Source organism: Macaca fascicularis, chromosome 20, assembly GCF_037993035.2.
Source record: "Macaca fascicularis isolate 582-1 chromosome 20, T2T-MFA8v1.1".
NCBI lineage: Eukaryota > Metazoa > Chordata > Mammalia > Primates > Cercopithecidae > Macaca > Macaca fascicularis.
Window position 1 is genome coordinate 69,564,084 of NC_088394.1, and position 20,248 is coordinate 69,584,331.

The following is a 20,248-nucleotide window of genomic DNA, read 5'->3' on the forward strand; positions in this document are numbered from 1 at the left end:
TCACTGATCAGCTTTGGGGTGATGTCCTCCTTTGCCGAAGCAGCCAGAGAATAAACTGAGGTATAACCTACTCAGATCTTTAAGGATAACAGAGTAAGGTTTGGAACCTGCCCACAGGAGCCAAAAGAATTGCTGAGAATTCTCCCATTGCCATTCATGTACTTTTCTTTTGTACAGCTGAGCAGAATGTCAGGCATGCATGCCCCACCTCCTCCCGTGGGTTTGGCTGGTAAAATCCAGCAGCCGTCCATGCTGGACCCATCTCAGGTGTCAGGTTACAGCTGTGCCAGCACAGCTGTGAGCCAGAGCAACAAAACAGCTGGAGGCAGAATAGCACTCAGCTGGAGCATTGGTGGTTCAGTGGTAGAATTCTCGCCTGCCACGCGGGAGGCCCGGGTTCGATTCCCGGCCAATGCAGCAGCTGCAAGCTTTTTGGCAGCTCCTGGAAAAAGAAAACTTGGAGAAGTAAGTTAACTTGGAGAGAGAAGCTAGTGCGGGCCTTCAAAGGGAGGAGCTTTTTTACTGGGAGAAACTGGAAGACTCGGGGATACATATTTTATGACCTCTCACGGAAATATGAGTGTTTGATTTTTGTTTTCTAATTCTCATTTTAGAAAATTTGGAAAGGAGAGAAAAATGCAAAGAAACAAGACTATCCCCAACAGGCAATGAGTATTCAAATTTTGACGTATTTTTTCCAGTTTTTAGTATATACATAGTTAAGATCATAGAACTTACACAGCTTCACCTTCTGCTCTGTTTGAAGTTCACAGTGCCTCTTAAGCCATAGTCAGAAGATAGAGTAACAGTTGCCTGGGTTTGAAGAAAAGGAGAATTGGGACTGGCTACTCACAGATGCCTGGTTTCTTTTTGGGGTGATGGAGATGTTCTAGAATTAAATAGAGGTGATGGGTACACAGCTTCGTAAATGTGCTATACCTAGTTGAACACTGGAAAATGGTGAATTTTTTATGTGAAATCTTATATGAATTATATCTGAATTTAAAAAAAAAAAAAAAGGCAGTGCCTATTCCTTTAAATTAGAACCCAACAGCCCCTGCCACCTTTCTGCTTATGTGGCAAGAAGTCGAGCCCACTGGAAAGGAACCACTCCATCCTGTGGGTCGTGGCCTCAACTAAAAACATCTCTGCCAGCTGGAGCATTGGTGGTTCAGTGGTAGAATTCTCGCCTGCCACGCGGGAGGCCCGGGTTCGATTCCCGGCCAATGCAGCCTGTCTACCTCTTTAGATGGTTTTCCTGAGCATTTTTTCACACAGCTGCTTGCCCAGGAGAGTATTACCCTAACCAGGATACATTCATGCTTCTTGGCTCTGAATTTTACTGCCTCATAAACAGCATTTCAGCAGATGAAAAGCACACTTTGTACTAGTTCCCAGAGAAGGTAACAGCTAATTTGGGGCCTTTACATCCGCTCTCAGCCCATCTTAGCTTGTAACTAACTAATCACTAGTCTTTTACCAAGGTGCCCAGGAGAAAGTCCCCGCCAGCCGCAAGACAGAGATGGCTTTGCTGGTGAGGGACAGGTTCATCACAGCCTCTCCTGCTCGCTCTTCTTTCTCTGCTCCCTCTGTTCCCACCCGCTTCCACCTGGCTGGAGATAGGACCTCCTGCCTGGCCTTCCTTGTTTACTTGTGCTGATCTGGGACAGCACCACATTCCTCATGGCACACCTCCGGGCAAGAACCTTTGTGTGTGTGCACATTTGCACCCCTGCCCCACCCTCTGGATCTTCTCCCTCCTCCTCTAACCACAGGACTTCCAGTCAGGCAGCCCCTCATCTGTGCCTCTTCACTTACTCTGACTCCGCCTTGGCCTGCCACTTGGGGCCATCCACAGCACTGTGCCCTTTCCCTGGTTCTGAGTTCTTAGGGCACTTAGCGTGTCCAGCCTGGTCCTCTCCAGGACGTGTCCTGATTGTCTCAGGAATGGCAGCAGAGATTCTGGGGTCTGAACAACCTGCCTTTGAGTCCTGCTGACTTTATATCTGTTCCCCTCAGACAGCTGCCTGCCCTTTCTAAGCCTCAGATTTCTTATTCATTAAGTAGGGTAACAATGGTAATACCTAACCTGTACTATGGTTGTGTGTTTCAGACAAAATTTTTGCATGTAAATCACTTAGCACATGACAAACACTAACGGGTGCTTCAGTGGTTGTTTTAATACATGTTTATGGCTGGGCACGGTGACTCATGCCTGTAATCCCAGCACTTTGGGAGGCTGAGGCAGGCGGATCCTTTGAGGTCAAGAGTTCGAGACCAGCCTTGCCAACATGGTGAAACCCCATCTCTACTAAAAATACAAAAATTAGGGGCTGGACACGGTGGCTCACGCCTGTAATCCCAGCACTTTGGGAGGCCGAGGTGGGCGGATCACGAGGTCAGGAGTTCGAGACCAGCCTGGCCTGCATGGTGAAACCCCATCTCTACTAAAACAAAAAATTAGCCAGGCATAGTGGTGCACACCTATAGTCCCAGCTACTTGGGAGGCTGAGGCAGGAGAATTGCTTGAATCTGGAAGGTGGAGGTTGCAGTGAGCCGAGATCACACCATTGTAGCCTGGGCAACAGAGCAAGATTCCATCTCAAAAATAAAAAAAAACCTGGTAGAATTTTTTTAAACAAGGACCACAAGCAAAAATTATTAAAAAAAAAAAAAAAAAAAAAAAGGCCAGGTGCAGTGGCTCACGCCTGTAATCCCAGCACTTTGGGAGGCTGAGGTGGGTGGATCACGAGGTCAGGAGATAGAGACCATCCTGGCTAACACGGTGAAACCCCATCTCTACTAAAAATACAAAAATATTAGCCGGGCGAGGTAGCGGGCGCCTGTAGTCCTAGCTACTTGGGAGGCTGAGGCGGGAGAATGGCATGAACCTGGGAGGCGGAGCTTGCAGTGAGCCGAGATTATGCCACTGCACTCCAGCCTGGGTGACAGAGCAAGACTCTGTCTCAAAAAAAACAGATTGAAACACACCATATTTAAATTAAAAGCTGAAGCTGGTGTGGTGGTACGTATCTTTAATCCCAGCTACTCAGGTTGCTGAGGCAGAAGGATACCTTGAGCCCAGGAATTTGAGTCCAGCCTGGGCAATATAGCGAGACCCCATCTCAAAACAAAATAAAATTGGTGTAACTGAAAAAAGGTTAAAAGTTACAAGGCAAGACCCAGACTGGGAGAAGATATTTGCAATGTATTTTGTCATTAAAGAGTTAGTATCCAAACACAAGAAAGAGCTCCTTTAAGTCAGAAAAAAAAATGGAAGAAAAACATGAAAGTCCATGACAGGGCCATTAATCTTTTATGTAACAAATGGGCCAGGTGCTGTGGCTCATGCCTGTAATCCCAATACTTTGGGAGGTTGAGGCAGGAGGATTGCTTAAAGCCAGGAGTTCGAAACCAGCCTGGGCAACAAAGTGAGAGACCCTGTCCCTACAAAAATAGTAATTTTTAAAAATTAGCTGGGCGAGGTGGCACATACCTTTATTCCCAACTACTTGGGAGGCTGAAGCAGGAGGATATCCTGAGCCCAGGAGCTTGAGGCTGCAGTGAGCCATGATCACGCCAGTGCAGCTTGGGGGAAGAGAATGAGACCCCATTTCTAAAAAACAAGATAAAAATGCTACCATGGCTCTTACGATATGGCGGGTGTTATTTTAAACACCTAACAAATGTTAGATCTTTCATTGTCATAGCAAGCTTAGGGTATAGGTACTGTCATTACCCCATTGTACAGGTGAAGAAAGGGAAGCAAAGTCAAGTGACTTGCCCAAGGTCACACAGCTAGAAGGTAGGGGGAGTCAGGCCCCAAACCCAGGCCAAAAGGCTGCAGAGTCTCTGCCCACAAGCACCGTGTTAGGCTGCAGTTCTCTGAGGAGGGAATTCATACACAAGGGCAACAAAAGATGCTCCGTTTGGGAATTAGAGAATTGCAAAGAAAAGCAAGGTATCAGCCAGGCGCAGTGGCTCACACTGTAATCCCAGCACTTTGGGAGGCCGAGGTAGGTGGATCACAAGGTCAGGAGTTCAAGACCAGCCTGGCCAAGATGGTGAAACCCCATCTCTACTAAAAAATACAAAAAATTAGCTGGGCGCGGTGGCAGGCGCCTATGATGCCAGCTACTCGGGAGGCTGAGGCAGGAGAATCGCTTGAACTCAGAGGGCGAAGGTTGCAGTGAGCCAGGATCGTACCACTGCACTCTAGTCTGGGCAAGAGAGTGAGACTCTGTCTCAAAAAAAAAAAAAAAAAAAGAAAAGAAAGGTATCTTTTTTACTCATCCAGTTGGCAAACGTAAAAGATTACTAATCACTTTGGGAGGCCAAGGTGGGTGGGTCACGAGGTCAGGAGATCGGGACCATCCTGGCCAATATGGTGGTGAAACTCCGTCTCTACTAAAAATATAAAAAATTAGCCAGGCGCGGTGGCGGGTGCATGTAGTCCCAGCTACTCAGGAGGCTGAGGCAGGAGAATCACTTGAACCCAGGAGGCGGAGGTTGCAGTGAGCTGAGATTGTGCCACTGCACTCCAACCTGGCGACAGAGCAAGACTCCGTCTCAAAAAAAAAAAAAAAAAAGGATACTAATATTCCTGTGTGAGGCTTTAGAAGGGGTGACTGCTCTTCCGATTTGGAAATACATATAAATTGGTAGAACCTTCCTAAAGGACACTACCTATTAAAATAAGAAGTGCCCAATCCTTCCCCTCAGGAGTCCCACCCTGCATGGAAGCACAGGAGAGATGCAAGAGTGAAAATCAGGAGACAATCGAAATTAATTTGAGGCCAATTTCTGATGCCACATTATTTCATCTAAAAGATGAAATTTTTTTAGATGATATTTCTAAAAGATGCCCTCCAGGGGCATGGAGTCGTGGCTACTGTTCCAGTCTATCCTGCCCAGCTTTCCCCAGCTTTTCCTCACCTTTCCCCAGGCCCTGGTCTAGCAGACAGACCCCAGGCTGCCTGGGTCTTGGCACTAGGAGGACGAGCATCTCAGCGGGCCCAGTCCCCTGCCACGGCTGCCCTTGTCCCCTCTGAGCTGCATCCTGGGTCTACAGGGGACAGGCGGCAGTATGGACATGGAAATAAAGGCCCCCTTTACTAGGAGAAAAGTCTGTGGCCCGCACCTAGAGTAGCACTGCTCTAAGCCATAGGACAGAGTGAAAACTACACAAGTTGCAGAAAATACACTGTAATCCCATTTATGTTTACAAAATAAGAAGTAGGACAGCACAAGCCAGCGCAGGAGACTTGCGTACCCCGGGGAGCAGTGACCTGTAGGTAGAGAAAAGTAAGATTGAAGATTAAGGACAGAAAGAGGTTTTGCTTTGTGTTTGAAAATTTTAGAATGAGGATATATTTTACTTGTGTAATTTAAAACTTTTAAGAGGCCAAGCCTGGTGTCATTAGAACAACAATATAAATAATGATCGTTTTGATTTATAACCCACTGAATAACATCAATATCCGGGAGTCCATAATGACATAAATAATTGAATTAATTAACGATGGAGAAGAGACAGCTCTTCCTTACAGAAAACGTCAGTCAATACGCTGGGCATGATGGCTCACGCCTGTAATCCCAGCACTTTCAGAGGCCGAGGTGGGTGGATCACTTGAGGTCAGGAGTTTGACACCATCCTGGCCAACATGGTGAAACTAATAATACTAATATTAGTCTCTACTAATAATACAAAAAAAAAATTAGCCGGGCCTGGTGGTGCGCGACTGTAATCTCAGCTACTTGGGAGCCTGAGGCATGAGAATCATTTGAACCCGGGAGGCGGAGGTTGCAGTGAGCCAAGATCATGCCATTACACTTCATCCTGGGTGACAGAGTCAAACTGTGTCAAAAAAAAAAAAAAAAAAAAAAAGCGGGGGGAGAAAGGGGAGACGGGGAGAAAGAGAAAAAAGAAAATTCCAGTCAATAATGTAGGAAAAGGGGCAACAGAAATCACCATCAGGCAAATTCCGCAGTCATATTTGTAATAGGCAAGCTGCAGCCCTGAGTGCTGCGGTCAGTCACTGGGGACATGTTTGAGGGAAAACAGAATATTTGTCTAATCTCGAGTATTTTCCCCCAAGATGTTTATTAATTACAAACAGAAAAACAGTAACCTTACAGGGGAGAAACGCAGCAGGCTGCGTCAGGCGATGAGGTTAACGTCACCAGTAACGAGGCTAACAGACAACACGTGCCCCCGATAGGGTGCACTGAGGCACGGAACTTCCGTGACATCCCTCCAAAGATGCGCAACTCCCTACTCATGAGAAAACGTGAGACCAACCCAAACGGAGAGACATTTTGCAGAGTGACCAGTGCTTCAAAAGTGTCAAGTTTATGAAAGACACACAGATTGAGGGACTGTCACAGATTGGAGGAGACAAGGAAGACAGTTTAGCTAAATGCAGTGTGAGATCCTGGAACAAAAGGCCAGGAATGGAAAAACTCGTGATGTTCAAATTAGGGTAATCATTTAGTTAATGGTATTGTATCGATGTTAATCTTCTGGTTTTGATCATTGAACTATGGGGCCGGGCGCAGTGGCTCACGCCTGTAATCCCAGCACTTTGGGAGGCTGAGGTGGGTGGATCACTTAAGCCCAGGAGTTTGAAACCAGCCTGGGTAACATGGCAAAACCCCATCTCTACTGAAAATACAAAAAAAAAATTATCCGGGCTTGATGCTGCATGCCTACAGTCCCAGCTACCCTGGAAGCTAAGGTAGGCTCAATCTCTTGAGCGCAGGAGGCAAAGATTACAGCGAGCCAACGTCGTGCCACTACACTCCACCTGGGCAACAGAGCCGAGACTCTATCTCAAAGAAAAAAAAAAAAAGATAATTGAACTATGAGTATGTACAATGTTAGCATTAGGGGCAGCTAGCTGAAAGGTATAAAAAGAATTCTTTACTCTTTTTGCAACTTTTTTGTACATCTAAAATTACTTCACAACTACAAAATAGTATCAGGAGTCTGGAACTGCAGGACTACCAGCCCCCTCTTCCCTCCTCAGTGCAGTGAGAGCTGTGGCCAGTGCCTAGATGGGGGCTGAAGGCGGAACAGGATCCTACCAGCAGCTTTCCAGATCTAGAACATCTTGGCTCTTTAGGAAACTTGATTAGATGCCAAAAGAAAAAGGTTGGCATTTTAAAGTTATTCCTTAACTTAGAAATATAAGTAGTCAATGCCAGGTATAGATGCTTTTCTACCCTGGGTTATATGACGGTAAGTTAAATACTAATGACAGGTATTGAGTTGGCTACTTGGAGGAAGACTCAGGCACAGACACAGTACAGTCACAGTCCTTTCCCCATAGTCATTTTTTAAGCCCTTTATTGAGAGAGAATTCATATACCACACAATTCACCCAACATCAAGTATACAATTCAGTGACTTTTATATATTCACAGGGTTATGTAACCATCACCACAATCAATTTTAGAATGTTTTCCGTGTCCTTGAAAGAATCCCTTAGCCATTGTGCCCTATTCCCCCATCTCTTCCAATCCTAGGCAGCCTCCAGTCCACTCTCTATATCCATAGGTTTGCCTGTTCTAAACACTTTCAAGAAAGGGAATCATGCAATATGTAGTCTTTTATGGTTGGCTTCTTTCACTTAACACAATGTTTTTAAAGTTCATTCATGTTATGGCATGCATCAGTACTTCATCCCTTTTTATTGCCAAATAATAGTCCATTGTATGGCTATACCACACATTTATCCATTCGTCTGTTGATAGACATTTGGGTTGCTTCCGCTTTTTGGCTATTGTAGATAATGCAGATGTGAACATGATTGATGTACAAGGTTTCATGTGGCCATAAGTTTTCATTTCCCTTTGGTATATACCTAGGAGTGAGCTGCTGAGTCATGTGGTGACTCTATGTTTAGCCTTTGGAGGAATGGCCAGACTGTTCTCCAAAGCAGCTTGCACCATTTTACATTCCCACCAGCGATGTATGAGGGTTCCAGTTTCTCCACATCCTCATCAACACTTGCTGTTATCTTTTAGCCATCCTGATGGGTGTACAGTAGTATCTTGTGGTTTTGATTTGCATTTTCCTGATAGCTAAGGACACTGGGTATCTGTCATTTGTGAGATTTGCCAGATGTGTTCAGCACTGGTGTCCCCTCCTTGTGAGATCACTGTGACTACAAACTTACAAGCTTGGGGACTATCGAGAATGACTGGGCATTGGGTTCTCAGGGCTCCAGAGCCATGGTCCTTTTGAAGAGCCTGAATCAAGGTATGGGGCTCTGGAGAGTTCTGTGTGTGCTTGTCACAGGGGTCTTGTTTATTCAAAAGACCCAACAGCCTTTCATGACCCCTTGTTCCTCTTCCTCTCCCAGGAGGTCCAGATGGTTCCTGTGACTCCAGCTTCAGTAGCAGCATCAGTGTCTTCACTGCAGCCAGGTAAGTGGCTTGTTTCAGCCAGAGGGTTTGTGGAAAGCAAGTGACCTAGATCTTTCCTGGATGCAGGAGACTACAGCAATGACCCAAAGCAAACCCTACTCGCGGCTGCTGCTTTTGGGACACCCTCGTACACAAAAGAGTTAATTGATGAGGGAATCTGAAGGACATTGAGCAAGCCCACCCCACCCAGGCTGGATGGATAGATAAGGTGGATTAGAAGCCATTGGGAGCCAGGCGTGATGGCTTACGCCTCTAATCCCAGCACTTCGGGAGGCCGAGGTAGGCAGATCGCTTGAGCTTGGGAGTTCAAGACCAGTCTGGGCAACATGGCGAGACCCTGTTTTTACTGAAAATACAAAAAATTAGCTGGGCATGGTGGCATGTGCCTGTGGTCCGAGCTAGTTGGGGAGGCTGAGGTGGGAGGATCACTTGAGCCAGAGGAGGGCAGAGGTTGAAGTGAGCTGAGATCACACCACTGTACTCTATCCTGGATAACAGAGTGAGACCATGTCTGGAAAAAAAAAAAAAAAAAAAAGAATGAAAGAATGAAAGAAAATGGATTGTTCTTACTTATTTTTAAATATTAAAAAAAAAGTAAGCTATTGGAGGTCAATAAACGCAAGAAACGCAAGTTGTAATAATAAAAGTACAGCTAATACCGGTGACTGCAGTGAGACACTTACAGTTGCCTTGACTTAGCACCCTCTGTTTGTCCAGGATGATATGGGGCCAACAAGACCGACAAGGGGAAGTCTGTTCAAGGACAGCCTGGAGCATGGGTGGTCATTAATCACATCCAAGATTAAGGATAAATCACAGGCCCCAGGAGCTGTTGTCCCTGTGCGCCCAGGTCAGCTGTAATGGCGCAGTCTTCCACATGGGGGCAGTGCAGGCCAGGCAGCAAAATAACTCTCTTCCTTGCAGCTCCCTCCATACTCCCTGCAAGGTGAGGGGACTCCCCGGGGAAGGCACTCTCACAGTTCCACCCTGGTCTGAGTCCCCTGGACTTGCCCCATGTCACTTTTTCTTTGGGTGACATTGGCATCTCTGGGGCTAGAGTGGATGGTGGATCTTATACAGGGGTTTCTTCCCCCTGAACTTGACAGTGAACCTGGGCCCTGGGAGAGCCAGTCACTCATGAAGAGAAAAGGTGCACTCTCCCCCAAGAGCTTCTCCCCACAGACCCCTAGCTAGGGTTCTTCCCTCGTCGATACCATTTGTGAACTTACCTCATCCCTCGACACCCTGAGCATGTTTTCCAAGCACGCAGGTGCAGCCGATGATGAAATGTGCCCCTACGAGCCCCTGCATGGATGGAGCAGATCAGTGAATGTCACCATTCTCTCGTGTTCATGTAGTCACACGTTCCAGTGCACCTGCCTGTGCTCACCCCTGCAGGCTCCAAGATAAGAGCTGGCCCCTGAGTGTGTCCCTGACCTTCATTCATTTACTCTAGTGGTGAGGCAGAGAAGCAGCCAGGAAGTTACTGGAAAGGGGAGCGACTGATGTGAGGGGTGAAGTTACTGGAAAGGGAGGGCCATGGTGCCTGAGCCCAGGCACTGAGAAGACTGGCTGGGAATAACAGCTAATGCCAGTCAACGCAGCCAGGCTTCCAGGGCCCCAGTGCAGTGCTAAACCTTCATATCGGATCCTTTAGCTTTGTCTGAGTCCCGTGGGGTCAGTAGTTTCATGGTAGGGACGAGAAGGGAGGGAAGCACAGGGGGCTGCTCTGTGGACAGTGGATCTAGGAGGGGCCTGGTGGATGCAGACCTGCTAGGGAGCTGTCACCATTGTCCCCATCAGAGGGGATGGGGGCTCAGGCTGGGGAGGAGCAGCATGTGGAGAAGGTTGGGTGGGTTTGGGCTCCGTGTTGAAGGTGGAACTGCAGAATTCACTGCTGGGTGGGATGGGGTAGGCAGGAGAGAGGTGAGGGAAAGACTGCCTTCTAGAAATTTCGTGTGAGCCAGACCCCGGCTATCCTGATGTCATTTGCACACCAGGGCTAGAAGGAAGAGCAGGTGTGGGTGGGGTGGTCAAGAGCTCTGTTCCAGGTGACTGAGCATCCCAGGAGGAGGGAGGCAGACTCAGGTACTGGGCCGTGGAACTCGGGGAGTGGTCTGGACGGACACACAGGGACTGGTGTATCCTGCAGAGGGCTTAGCTTTTGCGCTGGAGGCTGTGGAGACAGTATCACAAGTGGGAATGGCAGGATCCGATCTGGGATTTAAAAGCCTCCCTCTGGCAGCCAAAAGCCTGTTGTAGACTTGTCTCTGTAATCTGGCCTATGAGGATTAAGGGGGAGGTCAGGGGAAGTCTAGGAGAAGGCAGAGGTAGGCTTAAGTCACGGGCTGCAGAGGGGCACCACTGTCCACTGCCTCGCTGGGGAGACTGCGCTACCGTTGGCTGGGATGAGCCTACAGGAGCCCTCAGTTCTTGTGCCAAGGCCGGGGACCGCTAGACTGGAACCAGGGTTTTGGTTTATACCTCTCATTCAGAAGCCGATGCCAAATCCTACCTAAACTCCAAACCATCCTACCTAAAAAACCAAACAAGAACAAATGATCTAGTGCTTCCTGACTCCTGGTGACAGAGGTCCCCACGTGGCAGCTGCACAGTCAGCATCACCAGCTGTGCTCAAGAGGTGGGTGCCTTCAGAGTTGTAAAACCAGAGCCAAGATGCCCGGGCCCCAGCGCACCACCTTCTTCCCACAGCTGGTGTTAACAGTGAGACTGAGCTTGGACACAGGTGGGATGGTGCAGGGTCGCCAGATAGCCAGACCCACCCAGCCAGACTCTGTCACACACACACCAAAAAAATGCACATCCACATGAAATTCAGAATTCACTTTCATGGGTTCAAGGATCACCATGGAAGCAATCCTTGCATCCCAGATTTTTAATAAAAGATTTCTCATTTGGACCAAAACACAGGGAGAATTAACTGGCTAAACCTGAGAGCAGAAGCCTTCCTCTTCCCCCTCCCTCATCTCCCCTCTCCCTGCGATACTGGAGAAGCCCCTGGTGGCCCCAGGCTTAGCCACGGAAGAATGTCACCTGGAAAAGCAGCGGGTGACGACATGGCTGTAGTCTGGGTTCCTCCACCCTCCAGAGCATGGGAAATACATGGGAGGTGGAAAATTGGACTCCCCAGGGAGAGGTGGAAAGTGAAGGAAGCAGGATGGAGGAAGGATGCTTGCCAGCTCAGGAAAGGGTTAAGAGAGAAATGTCTCCACTGGGTGTGTTCTCTCTCCTGACTGCTCTGCCTGGTGGAGCCAACTGTTCGGATTCACGCCCTAACTCCAGCATGCCTGGCTGTGGCCTTGGGCAAGTAGCATGATTTCCCCCACCTCAGTTTCCTCATCTTTAAACTCAGTGTAATGATAGCACTGACCCCAAAGGGATATGGGACTTCAACGAGTTAAAGTATGTAAAGAACAGCCAGGCATGGTGGCTCACGCCTGTAATCCCAGCACTTTGGGAGGCGAAGGCAGGCTGGTTGCTTGAACCCAGGAGTTAGAGACCAGCCCAGGGCAACATGGTGAAAGCCCGTTTCTACAAAACATACAAAAATGAGCTGGGTGTGGTGGCACATTCCTGTAGTTCCAGCTACTCAGGAGGCTGAGCTGGAAGGATCATTTGAGCCCCGGAGCTCGAGGCTTCAGTGAGCCGTGATTGCACTACTGCACTCCTGCCTGGGTGACAGAGCAAGACCCCACTCCTGCCTGGGTGACAGAGCGAGACCCTGTCTCAATAATCATAATTTTTAAAAGCTTTTTAAGTGTGTCAAGAACATAGCATGGTGCCTGGGCCGCAGAAAGCACTTTACACATTTTAGCTACAATTGTTATTACAGGAACCTTGTTATTATCCCCATCTTACAAATGAGGAAACAGACCCAGAGAGGTTAACTTCTTGCCCAAAGTCACTCAACTAATTAGTAGCCAAGTTGGAATTCAAGCTAGATCTGTCTGACTCCAGAGCCCATGCATTCAACTTTATTAGTTGCAGTTGGAGAGTTCCAGAAGTTTTGCATTCGGCCTCCCTAACTCATTTGATTTAGTAGTTCTCAAACAAGTGTTGTATGAACAACCTCCACTATGATGCTCAGGCTGTTGCCAAGGGTCATGATGTCTTCAGTGACACCAGTTCTCCCGGTGTAGCTAGCTGCCGTGTAAATAAGCAGGCAGAAAGTTCTAGAAATCAGTATTTCCCAGCTTTTAGCCTCTGCTGATTGAAAAAAAAATCATAATTATCTGTATTTTAAAGAGCAAGTTCAATTTCAGAAGCAATTCTATTTTTAGATTTACCTTTCTTCTATTTTTAGATTTACCTTTCTTCTGATTTGATTAGAGATGTAACCCGAACACCGTAAAAAGTTAGACGTTACAGAAATGAAGTGCTGTCTCCCAGAGAGAACAACTGGAACTTCTTATTATTTATTGGTAGTATCAGAAGCTTTATTCAGTAAATCTATATTTTAACAGCCACAGCAGCGCCATGCATTTGGAAATTGTAGTGCGTGTATGTGTAAGACATTCATTATAAGATGTTTTATGAGAAAATGTTCCATGAAAATGGAATTTTGCAGACACCTTGAAATAACTCAGAAGCCCCCATGAGTGACTCGTCTAGACTTTTTGGAACTGACGCAGAAATGTTTTTTAAACTGAGTGAGCTCCCTCTGTTCTTGATGGGTAAGGTAAGCAAGGACAGCAGGGTGCTACCCCTCAGGCTCCGGCCCATCAGCTGGGGAACTGAGCACATCATGCAGTGTCCCCCTCTAGGAAGAGTACAGGGTCCCAGAGCCCCAGTTGCCCTGCTGAGCACGCGCAGAGCTCAGCAGCAGCAGCCAACCCGGCCCAGCAGAGCAGCTAGGAGCTGATGGCAGCTGGGATCTTGACCCTCCCTTTCCCAGGCACTCAGATCAGTCTGCCTGGTCCTCTAGGGTCTACCTGCTTCCCATGATCTCCACCTCCAGCCAGGCAAGGGAGGAAAAGCCCAGGGATAGTGTCTCCAGCCCAGGGAATGAGTGCTTGGTACATGGCCTCATGGTCTCAGATGGGTCCCGTACTGCCTCTGGACCTGGGCTTGCTCATCTGTGCCTTGAAGGATTGTGTTACCTGAACCGTGAGGTCCCTTTCAGTGATGAGGTTCTGGTTGGGTGCGGCGGGACTGCCTCAGCAGCAGCCTGAAGATGCCGCATACCTTCAGATTCACTGTGTTCAGGTGTTTGCTGTGGAGAAAGTCAGAGAATGCTAATACACGAAATGCTGCCAGTTCACATACCAGTTCCGTGACACGCTGCCATTCTTTGGCCCTGACACAGCACCACTTGCAGGACAGGCCCCATGGGCTGGCCAGCAGCATCTCCGGGCCACTGTGAGCCGCGGAGCTCGACTTGCGGAGGGGCCATCCAGCCCGGCGTCTTGGCTCTTTTGGATTCTGAGTGTGCCCTGCGCAGGTGGGGAGCACCAGGCTTTCCTCTGTCTCCCCTTCTTTTTCTTTTTTTTTTCTTTTTGGTACAGGGTCTTGCTCTGTCATCCAGGCTGGAGTACAGTGACACAGTCATAGCTCACATAGGTGAGCTGACAGCTGGGAGCTGGCAGCAGCTGGGATCTTGTAATCCTCCCACCTCAGCCTCCCGAGTGGCTGGGACCATAGGAGTGTGCCACCACACCCAGATAATTTTTTAAATTTTTCATAGAGACAGGGTCTTGCTGTGTTGCCCAGGCTGGTCTCAAACTCATGACCTCAAATCATCCTCCTGCCTCGGCCTCCCAAAGTGCTGGTATTTCAGGTGTGAGCCACTGTCTACCCTTCTGACTCGAAAATAAGCTGAAAAGTGTGTACTAATGTTCCACGGACACCTGGAGCTGCCAGGTATCCCCTGGGCTCAGAGGGGCTGGTCCACACAGGAGCTGCTGTTCTGCTGCTCCTCCCAGGAGACAGTGGAGGCGATGCCACCAGGGACTCTCTCGGAGCCTGCTGCCCTGGTCAGGAGGCTGTGCCATGTGGCAGATGAGATTATTCTGGAGTCAGACTGATCAGATCCAAAGTGCGGCCCCACCACTCCCTGGCCGTGTAGCCTTGGGCAGGTGACTTCACGTCTGTGTGCTTCAGTTCCCTCTTCTCTGAAATGGAAGTGGCGTGCCTTAGGTCATAAGGCTTTTTAAGGAGTGTCATGAGGCTGTGTAGGAAAGCACCCAGCAGAGCGTTCTTTCACAACCGTCATGGCTGCCATTGTTATCACAGCTATTATTCCCTCAGAGGCTCAGACACACCACTGATCCTGTCCCGTGACGGTGGAGCAGGGGACCTGATCATGGCACCGCCCTCCTCACCAGCAGCTCCAGGGCAGTCCCAGGTCTCCCAGGGAAACAAGGAAAAACAAGGCCGTCCTCCCAGGGGGTGCTGTTTCAGCTAAGCTTGTCGCAGTGATGGGCCAGGCTGGGGTCCTTGTGACACCCTGGACCCTGGCAGCCTACAGGTCCCTGTGGCTCTTGCTGAAAAGGGGCTCACTACAGACTTTGGGGCTCTCAGGGTCAGGAAAGACCGGGTTGGGGGTGGGGGTAGCTTCTGTTCACCTGCTTTGCATACGGCCTTGGGCTATAGGGAGGCATCTCTTCCACCACCAGGACACGAGACCAGAGGAGCTTCTCTAGCCCGGGGATTCTGCCGGCCCAAGAAGTATATGGAACAGAACGCAAGGGAAGGAGCCCTGCGGGAGGCCAGCCAGGGCAGGAAAAAGAGGGACTGGGAGATAAAACAGTAAATGCTGGCCATCAGCTAAGGGAGTAGCTAGGAAACTGCCAGAGATGACAAGAAAACACTCAGAAAGTCCTGGCGTGGACTGCTATGTGGGCCTCTGCGGCAGCCACATGGCTACTGAGTGCCTGGTGGCTACTCTGAAGCGAGGTGCACCATAACCGTGAAATGCACACCAGGTCCCAAAGGCTTAGGACACAAAAGAGAATATGTTTTGTTGGGAATATTTATATTGACCGTTATATTGATTACATGTTAAGATGCTAATATTTTAGATACACTGGGTCAGTTAAAACATAGCATTGAAATTCACTTCACCTGTTTCTTTCTCCTTTTTAATTGCAAACTGGAAGATGTAAAATTATATCTGTGACTGGCGTTGTATTTCTCCGGGACAGTGGTCTTGAGAGAAACTAAGAGATTGACAGAGCCAGTGTTTACCACCCTAGACTCCTCTCCCTGCGCAGTACTGTCCCCGTCTGTCTTAGGCTAGCAAAGATTTAAATGTTTCGGTATCGTCGGAAGACGCCAGGAACTTCCAGCCACCAGAGGATAGATGTGCCCACTCTTGCCCCTGAAACGTGCACCATGGGGATCATCAAACCATATTAAATAGCAATTCCTCTTAGCAATTACAGAGCGCAGAATCGTGCCCTTTAGGGATTCACATCAAATGAGCTTCAGAGAGGCTGCAGGCGAGTGAGGAAAGCACAGCCATCAGTTCCTGATGCAAATGAATAATTGAGCAGCCTAGAAATGCCACAGAAGAGACCATTTTATACCAGCATGGGACTGATCTGCTGGCCCAGATCCTCAGGAAATGCATCCCCTGGCCTGCACCTGTCGGCACCGTTTGGGAAATACAGTGCAGTGCCTTGGTAGGAAGGGAGCCCCTCCCCGACATCCTGAGGTTTTTCTACCCATGCTGCCCCCACCTTGAAAACCCAGCCTGTGCCAGGGAGCAGTGCTTTGGGCAGAAAACCAACTCATAGCCTCCCAGCAGCACCCGCCGTCCTGCAGGCTGCTTAGCAGGACTTTGGGGACCTGCAGGGCTTCAGTCCACAGAAGCCAGGGGGCTTCCTGTGCCCACCAGAACACAAGTACATCCTGAACAGTATCAGTTTCTCATAGGCAGAGGCTCTGTCACCCCTTCCGCAATGCAAAGGAGCACATTTTGGTCTCAACTCTCAAGGCGTCTCTCTTAGATGCCTTGGGGCAGGGTACAGTGACAAGGCACAATGACAAGCCTTGATCCCTGACCTCACTCGAGAAACATCCTTCAGGTGGCCGGTGAAGGGCCTGGTGGAGGTCAACAGTTATTATCGGGACCTTCCCTCATATAGTCTGGACCTGGTGGTTTTGTTTTTTTCAAGAAAGGGTCTGAACTTAATGCCCTGAGCCTGGTCAGGTCAGCTCAGTGACTCGGAGAGGGTTTCTCCTCCTGTACAAGCCAGGCTGGTGCTGGAGAAAGAAAAGGAAAAGTGAGTGGGAGCCCAGCAGACCGGTCCTCATCCCCTAAACATGGTTATCATGGTTCCAACCTAGCAGCAACCTCCAAACTCCTTTGGAAAGGGAGAGAGAGAAGCCCCCTTCAAACGCCCAGGGTGGGCCGAGCTGGGCTGGTGGGAGACCAGCAAGGATGTGTGGGATCGGGTCATCCCTGACCCCCGAACCCCCCAGACAGTGGTTAGCAGTGTGTGGTTCAGGATATGCAGGCCCAGGGTGGTGCCATGACTCCGTGGGAGAGGGCTATGGTGGGCGTCACCTCTGCTCTCCCTCCCGGTCTTACCCACAGCACTGAAAGAGCCCCAGTGACCCTTCACCTCGACGGGATCGTGCAGGTCCTGAACTGCCACCTCAGTGACACGGCCATTGGGATGATGACCAGGATTGCAGTTCTCAAGTGGCTCTACCACCTCTACATCAAAACTCCTCGGAAGGTGAGCCCCGGGCCCCTCCAAGCCAGGGGCCTCTTCCGGGTCCGCCTTGGTTTTCCAGGGCCTGCCCATGGTTAGTAGCATTTTGGTCATTGCACTTCTAAGGAAACCCTGGCTGGCAGAGAAGTGACAGGTGCTGCAAGGAGCCCTCGTTGTGTCGGGGAGGGAAGTGATCTGTGCAGACCAGCGGGACACTGCACCGAGCACAGACCTGGGGTGAAGGGAGCGCTCACAGGCACCCCTGCTTCTCTGCTCTCCAGATGTTCCGGCACACGGACAGCCTCTTTCCCATTCTACTGCAGACGCTATCGGATGAATCGGATGAGGTAGGTCACCAACGCCACCCGTCCTTATGGACCATCGGCTGCCCTGCATCCCCTTGTTAGTGACTGATGGGCTCTTAGAGCTGAGATATGCTTATTTTGGTGCAGTGCATCCTTCCTAGAGGTAAAGCTGTGTTTAATACACACTTTGGGGCCAGGCGCAGTGGCTCACACCTGTAATCCCAGCACTCTGGGAGGCCAAGGCGGGTGGATCACTTGAGGCCAGGAGTTCGAGATCAGCCTGGCCAACATGGTGAAACCCTGTCTCTACTCAAAATACAAAAATTAACCAGGCATGGTGGTGCACACCTGTACTCCCAGGTGCTCAGGAGGTTGAGGTGGAAGAATTGCTTGAACTCAGGAGGCAGAGGTTGCAGTGAGCCAAGATCGTGCCACCGCACTCCCGCCTGGCGACAGAGTGAGACCCTGTCAAAAAAAAAAAAAAAAAAACTCACTTTAGGACTGAGGACTCATCTGTAGACCCTTCTGGAGCACATGGGCAGGGCATCAGTGAGGGAGGCAGCAGAGGGCAGGCAGGGAGCTTGGCTTGGGGTCAGGCTGCCCAAAGGCAAGACACTTAGTATCTCCGCATCTCAGCATGTCAGTTTTCCTCTGTTCAGTGAGGGCAGTAACCAGAGGGGGATGTGAGAGGAAAATGATCCATGTAAAATGCTTAGCACTGGGCCAGGCTCCTGCTGCACACTCAGTGTTGGTTGTGTTACTCATTTCAGCTGGACTCCATTATGACCTCTAGTTTGAAATTGGACCCTTAAGCTTTGCCTTTTTGGGGCCACCAAGAGCTGCTGGTACAGAGGGAAAGGCTGACCCAGATCCCAGGCAGCAGGAGTGAGCCCTCTGAGAAAGCTAGAGTAGTACAGAGGCTGGCCTGGGAGGTGGAGGGGGCACCTGGGTCTTCCTGTCATCTGGGCGAGAGTCTGCCCCAGCCACACACACCTTTCCACACACCATTCTCAGCCATGCCCATTGTGTGGTGTTCCTTTACGGGGTTCCCCTGCCTCCCAGCCAAGCGGCAGGATTTGCAGTCGTGCGTGCCCATTGCACGGCAGCATCCCATCCCTCCATCCATACCAGCCCTACAGGTGGCATCTCAGATGCTGACGGTCCAAGCTGAGCATCAGCCCACTTTCCTCTTCTAAGCTCCAAGGCACTGTGAGCTGTGGGCAGAGCTGTATCTCCATGAGGCAGCCAGCTCATGAATCAACAGACCGGCCCACGCTGCAGAGCGGACAAGGCTAGGTGGGGGGACTGGGAAGGGGGCTATTGCTCACCATTCTCCATGGAGTGAGGCTCCTCGGTCTTCCCTAGGCTGGTGCCAGGCTTGTGGGGGGCCCGGGCAGCTGTCTTGCAGCCTGAATTTGCTTTCCTGAACCTGGGCTGAAGAGAGAAATGGACAGGCAGGTATCAGCCTCTAGGTCCTCTGAGGTTTTCTGTATTACCAGAAAAATCCAAAACAGATGGTCTGTGAGTATGCCCTTGGCCTGTCTTGCCTACCCCCCCCCCCGCCCCCATGCACACACACACACACCCCCCCTCTCTTCCTGCGCCACCCCCTGCAGTGCGAGGCCCAGGTGGACGTGGCCCCGTTCTGCCTGCAAGTTGGGAGTGACTCACTGCACAGTCACAGCCCTCATTTCAATACAAAAAGGAAGAGCAGGACTTTGCTGATTGGTTCCTTCCCCAGGACTTCACTGGAAGCAGCTGAGTTTTCAGTCCTTTAAATTGAGTTGTTTAATCCCATCCAGCTTTCTGTGCTTGAAATTGGTTTTTGTGTGCGTGTGCATTTAAAGGGAGCGGGCGGAGATGCAGTCCATTAAACAGCGCTCTTCAGGCTGCGGCTGTGGAAACTCGATTTGCTGAAGTGCCAAATGTTATCAGGGCTTTGGGGCACGTCTTGTGGGCCTGCACTGGGGAGGGCATGGAAGCCGCTCTGGGGGACAGTTGAGGGGTACCATAACAGCGCTGAAGAGCCCCTGCTTCCCCTTCTCTCTAGAGGAGGGATTTGGGGACCTTAATCATCAGTGGTGAGTCCTGATTCTACGCCATCCTGGTTCCTTTCCAGAATCACATTCCTAAGTGTCCCCTGTTTAATCTTTGGTGAGCCTGAGGGTGTGCTGTGTACTTGGCAATGGGAATACAGCCATGAACAAGACAAAGCCCATCTTCTCCTGAAACTTCCTTTCTAGGATATCTAGAAAGTACCCTCTAGGGATTTTTCAAACATTTCCAAACAGCCCTGATCTCGAATTGGAGCTCCCTGGGATTCAAGACTATGAAAGCCTGTTTGGTCAAGCAGGAACACAGCCAGACAGGCAGGTCCCCTCCTACTGAAGTCCTCACTCATGGACGTTAACCTCAATGCTCCCTCCGAAGGCTCTCACATCCAGCTAGGCAGCCCCGCAGCCCAGATTGTCGTGGAAGATTCTTAATTGTAGGAAGTCATTACCATGGGAGGAACCATGCTAGACCCTTTACCTGTGTCTGTAGAACCCTCACGGCGGTTCTCACTTCCGTTCTGCAGTTCAAAAAAACTAAGGCCTGAGGGGGTCACGTGACCTGCGCTGCACCCAGCTAGGAGGTGATGGAGCTGAAACCCAGGGCCAGATCTGTTTGACACCAAAGCCTGGGACCTTAACAGCTTCCTCATCAAGCCCAAGTCTCGCCCAGCATGCTCCCAGCCCTTGTCAGCAGCAGGAGGCAAGCTTGGGTGTGGTTGTATCTTCTTCCTCATTTCCTCATGATTTCACCAGGGGAAGGTTTTGTGGTCTTCTTCTC

General features: G+C 49.9%; 1 protein-coding gene, 1 long non-coding RNA gene and 2 other non-coding genes across 6 annotated transcripts in view; 3 read left to right on the plus strand and 1 right to left on the minus strand.

The window, feature by feature from the left end:
- Positions 1–20,248, plus strand: part of VAC14 (VAC14 component of PIKFYVE complex) — a 115,313-nt gene that overhangs the window by 22,339 nt on the left and 72,726 nt on the right. For 2 of the 3 annotated variants that reach the window (XM_005592488.3, XM_005592493.5), the window contains exons 10-12: positions 8,367–8,430; positions 16,991–17,135; positions 17,393–17,458. In XM_005592488.3, coding sequence (XP_005592545.3) covers positions 8,367–8,430; positions 16,991–17,135; positions 17,393–17,458 — 275 coding nt within the window. Of the gene's footprint in view, positions 1–614; positions 1,020–8,366; positions 8,431–16,990; positions 17,136–17,392; positions 17,459–20,248 lie in introns of those variants that run through there. The other variant, XM_074027566.1, reaches the window with a different exon arrangement.
- On the plus strand, positions 347–417 carry TRNAG-GCC (transfer RNA glycine (anticodon GCC)). Its single transcript has one exon. It is a non-coding gene; the product is annotated as a tRNA-Gly (tRNA).
- Positions 1,161–1,231, plus strand: TRNAG-GCC (transfer RNA glycine (anticodon GCC)). Its single transcript has one exon. It is a non-coding gene; the product is annotated as a tRNA-Gly (tRNA).
- On the minus strand, positions 12,866–18,895 carry LOC141409294 (uncharacterized). Its single transcript, XR_012429128.1, has 2 exons — positions 18,745–18,895; positions 12,866–14,561 (listed from the first exon to the last, which is right to left on the minus strand). It is a non-coding gene; the product is annotated as an uncharacterized lncRNA (long non-coding RNA).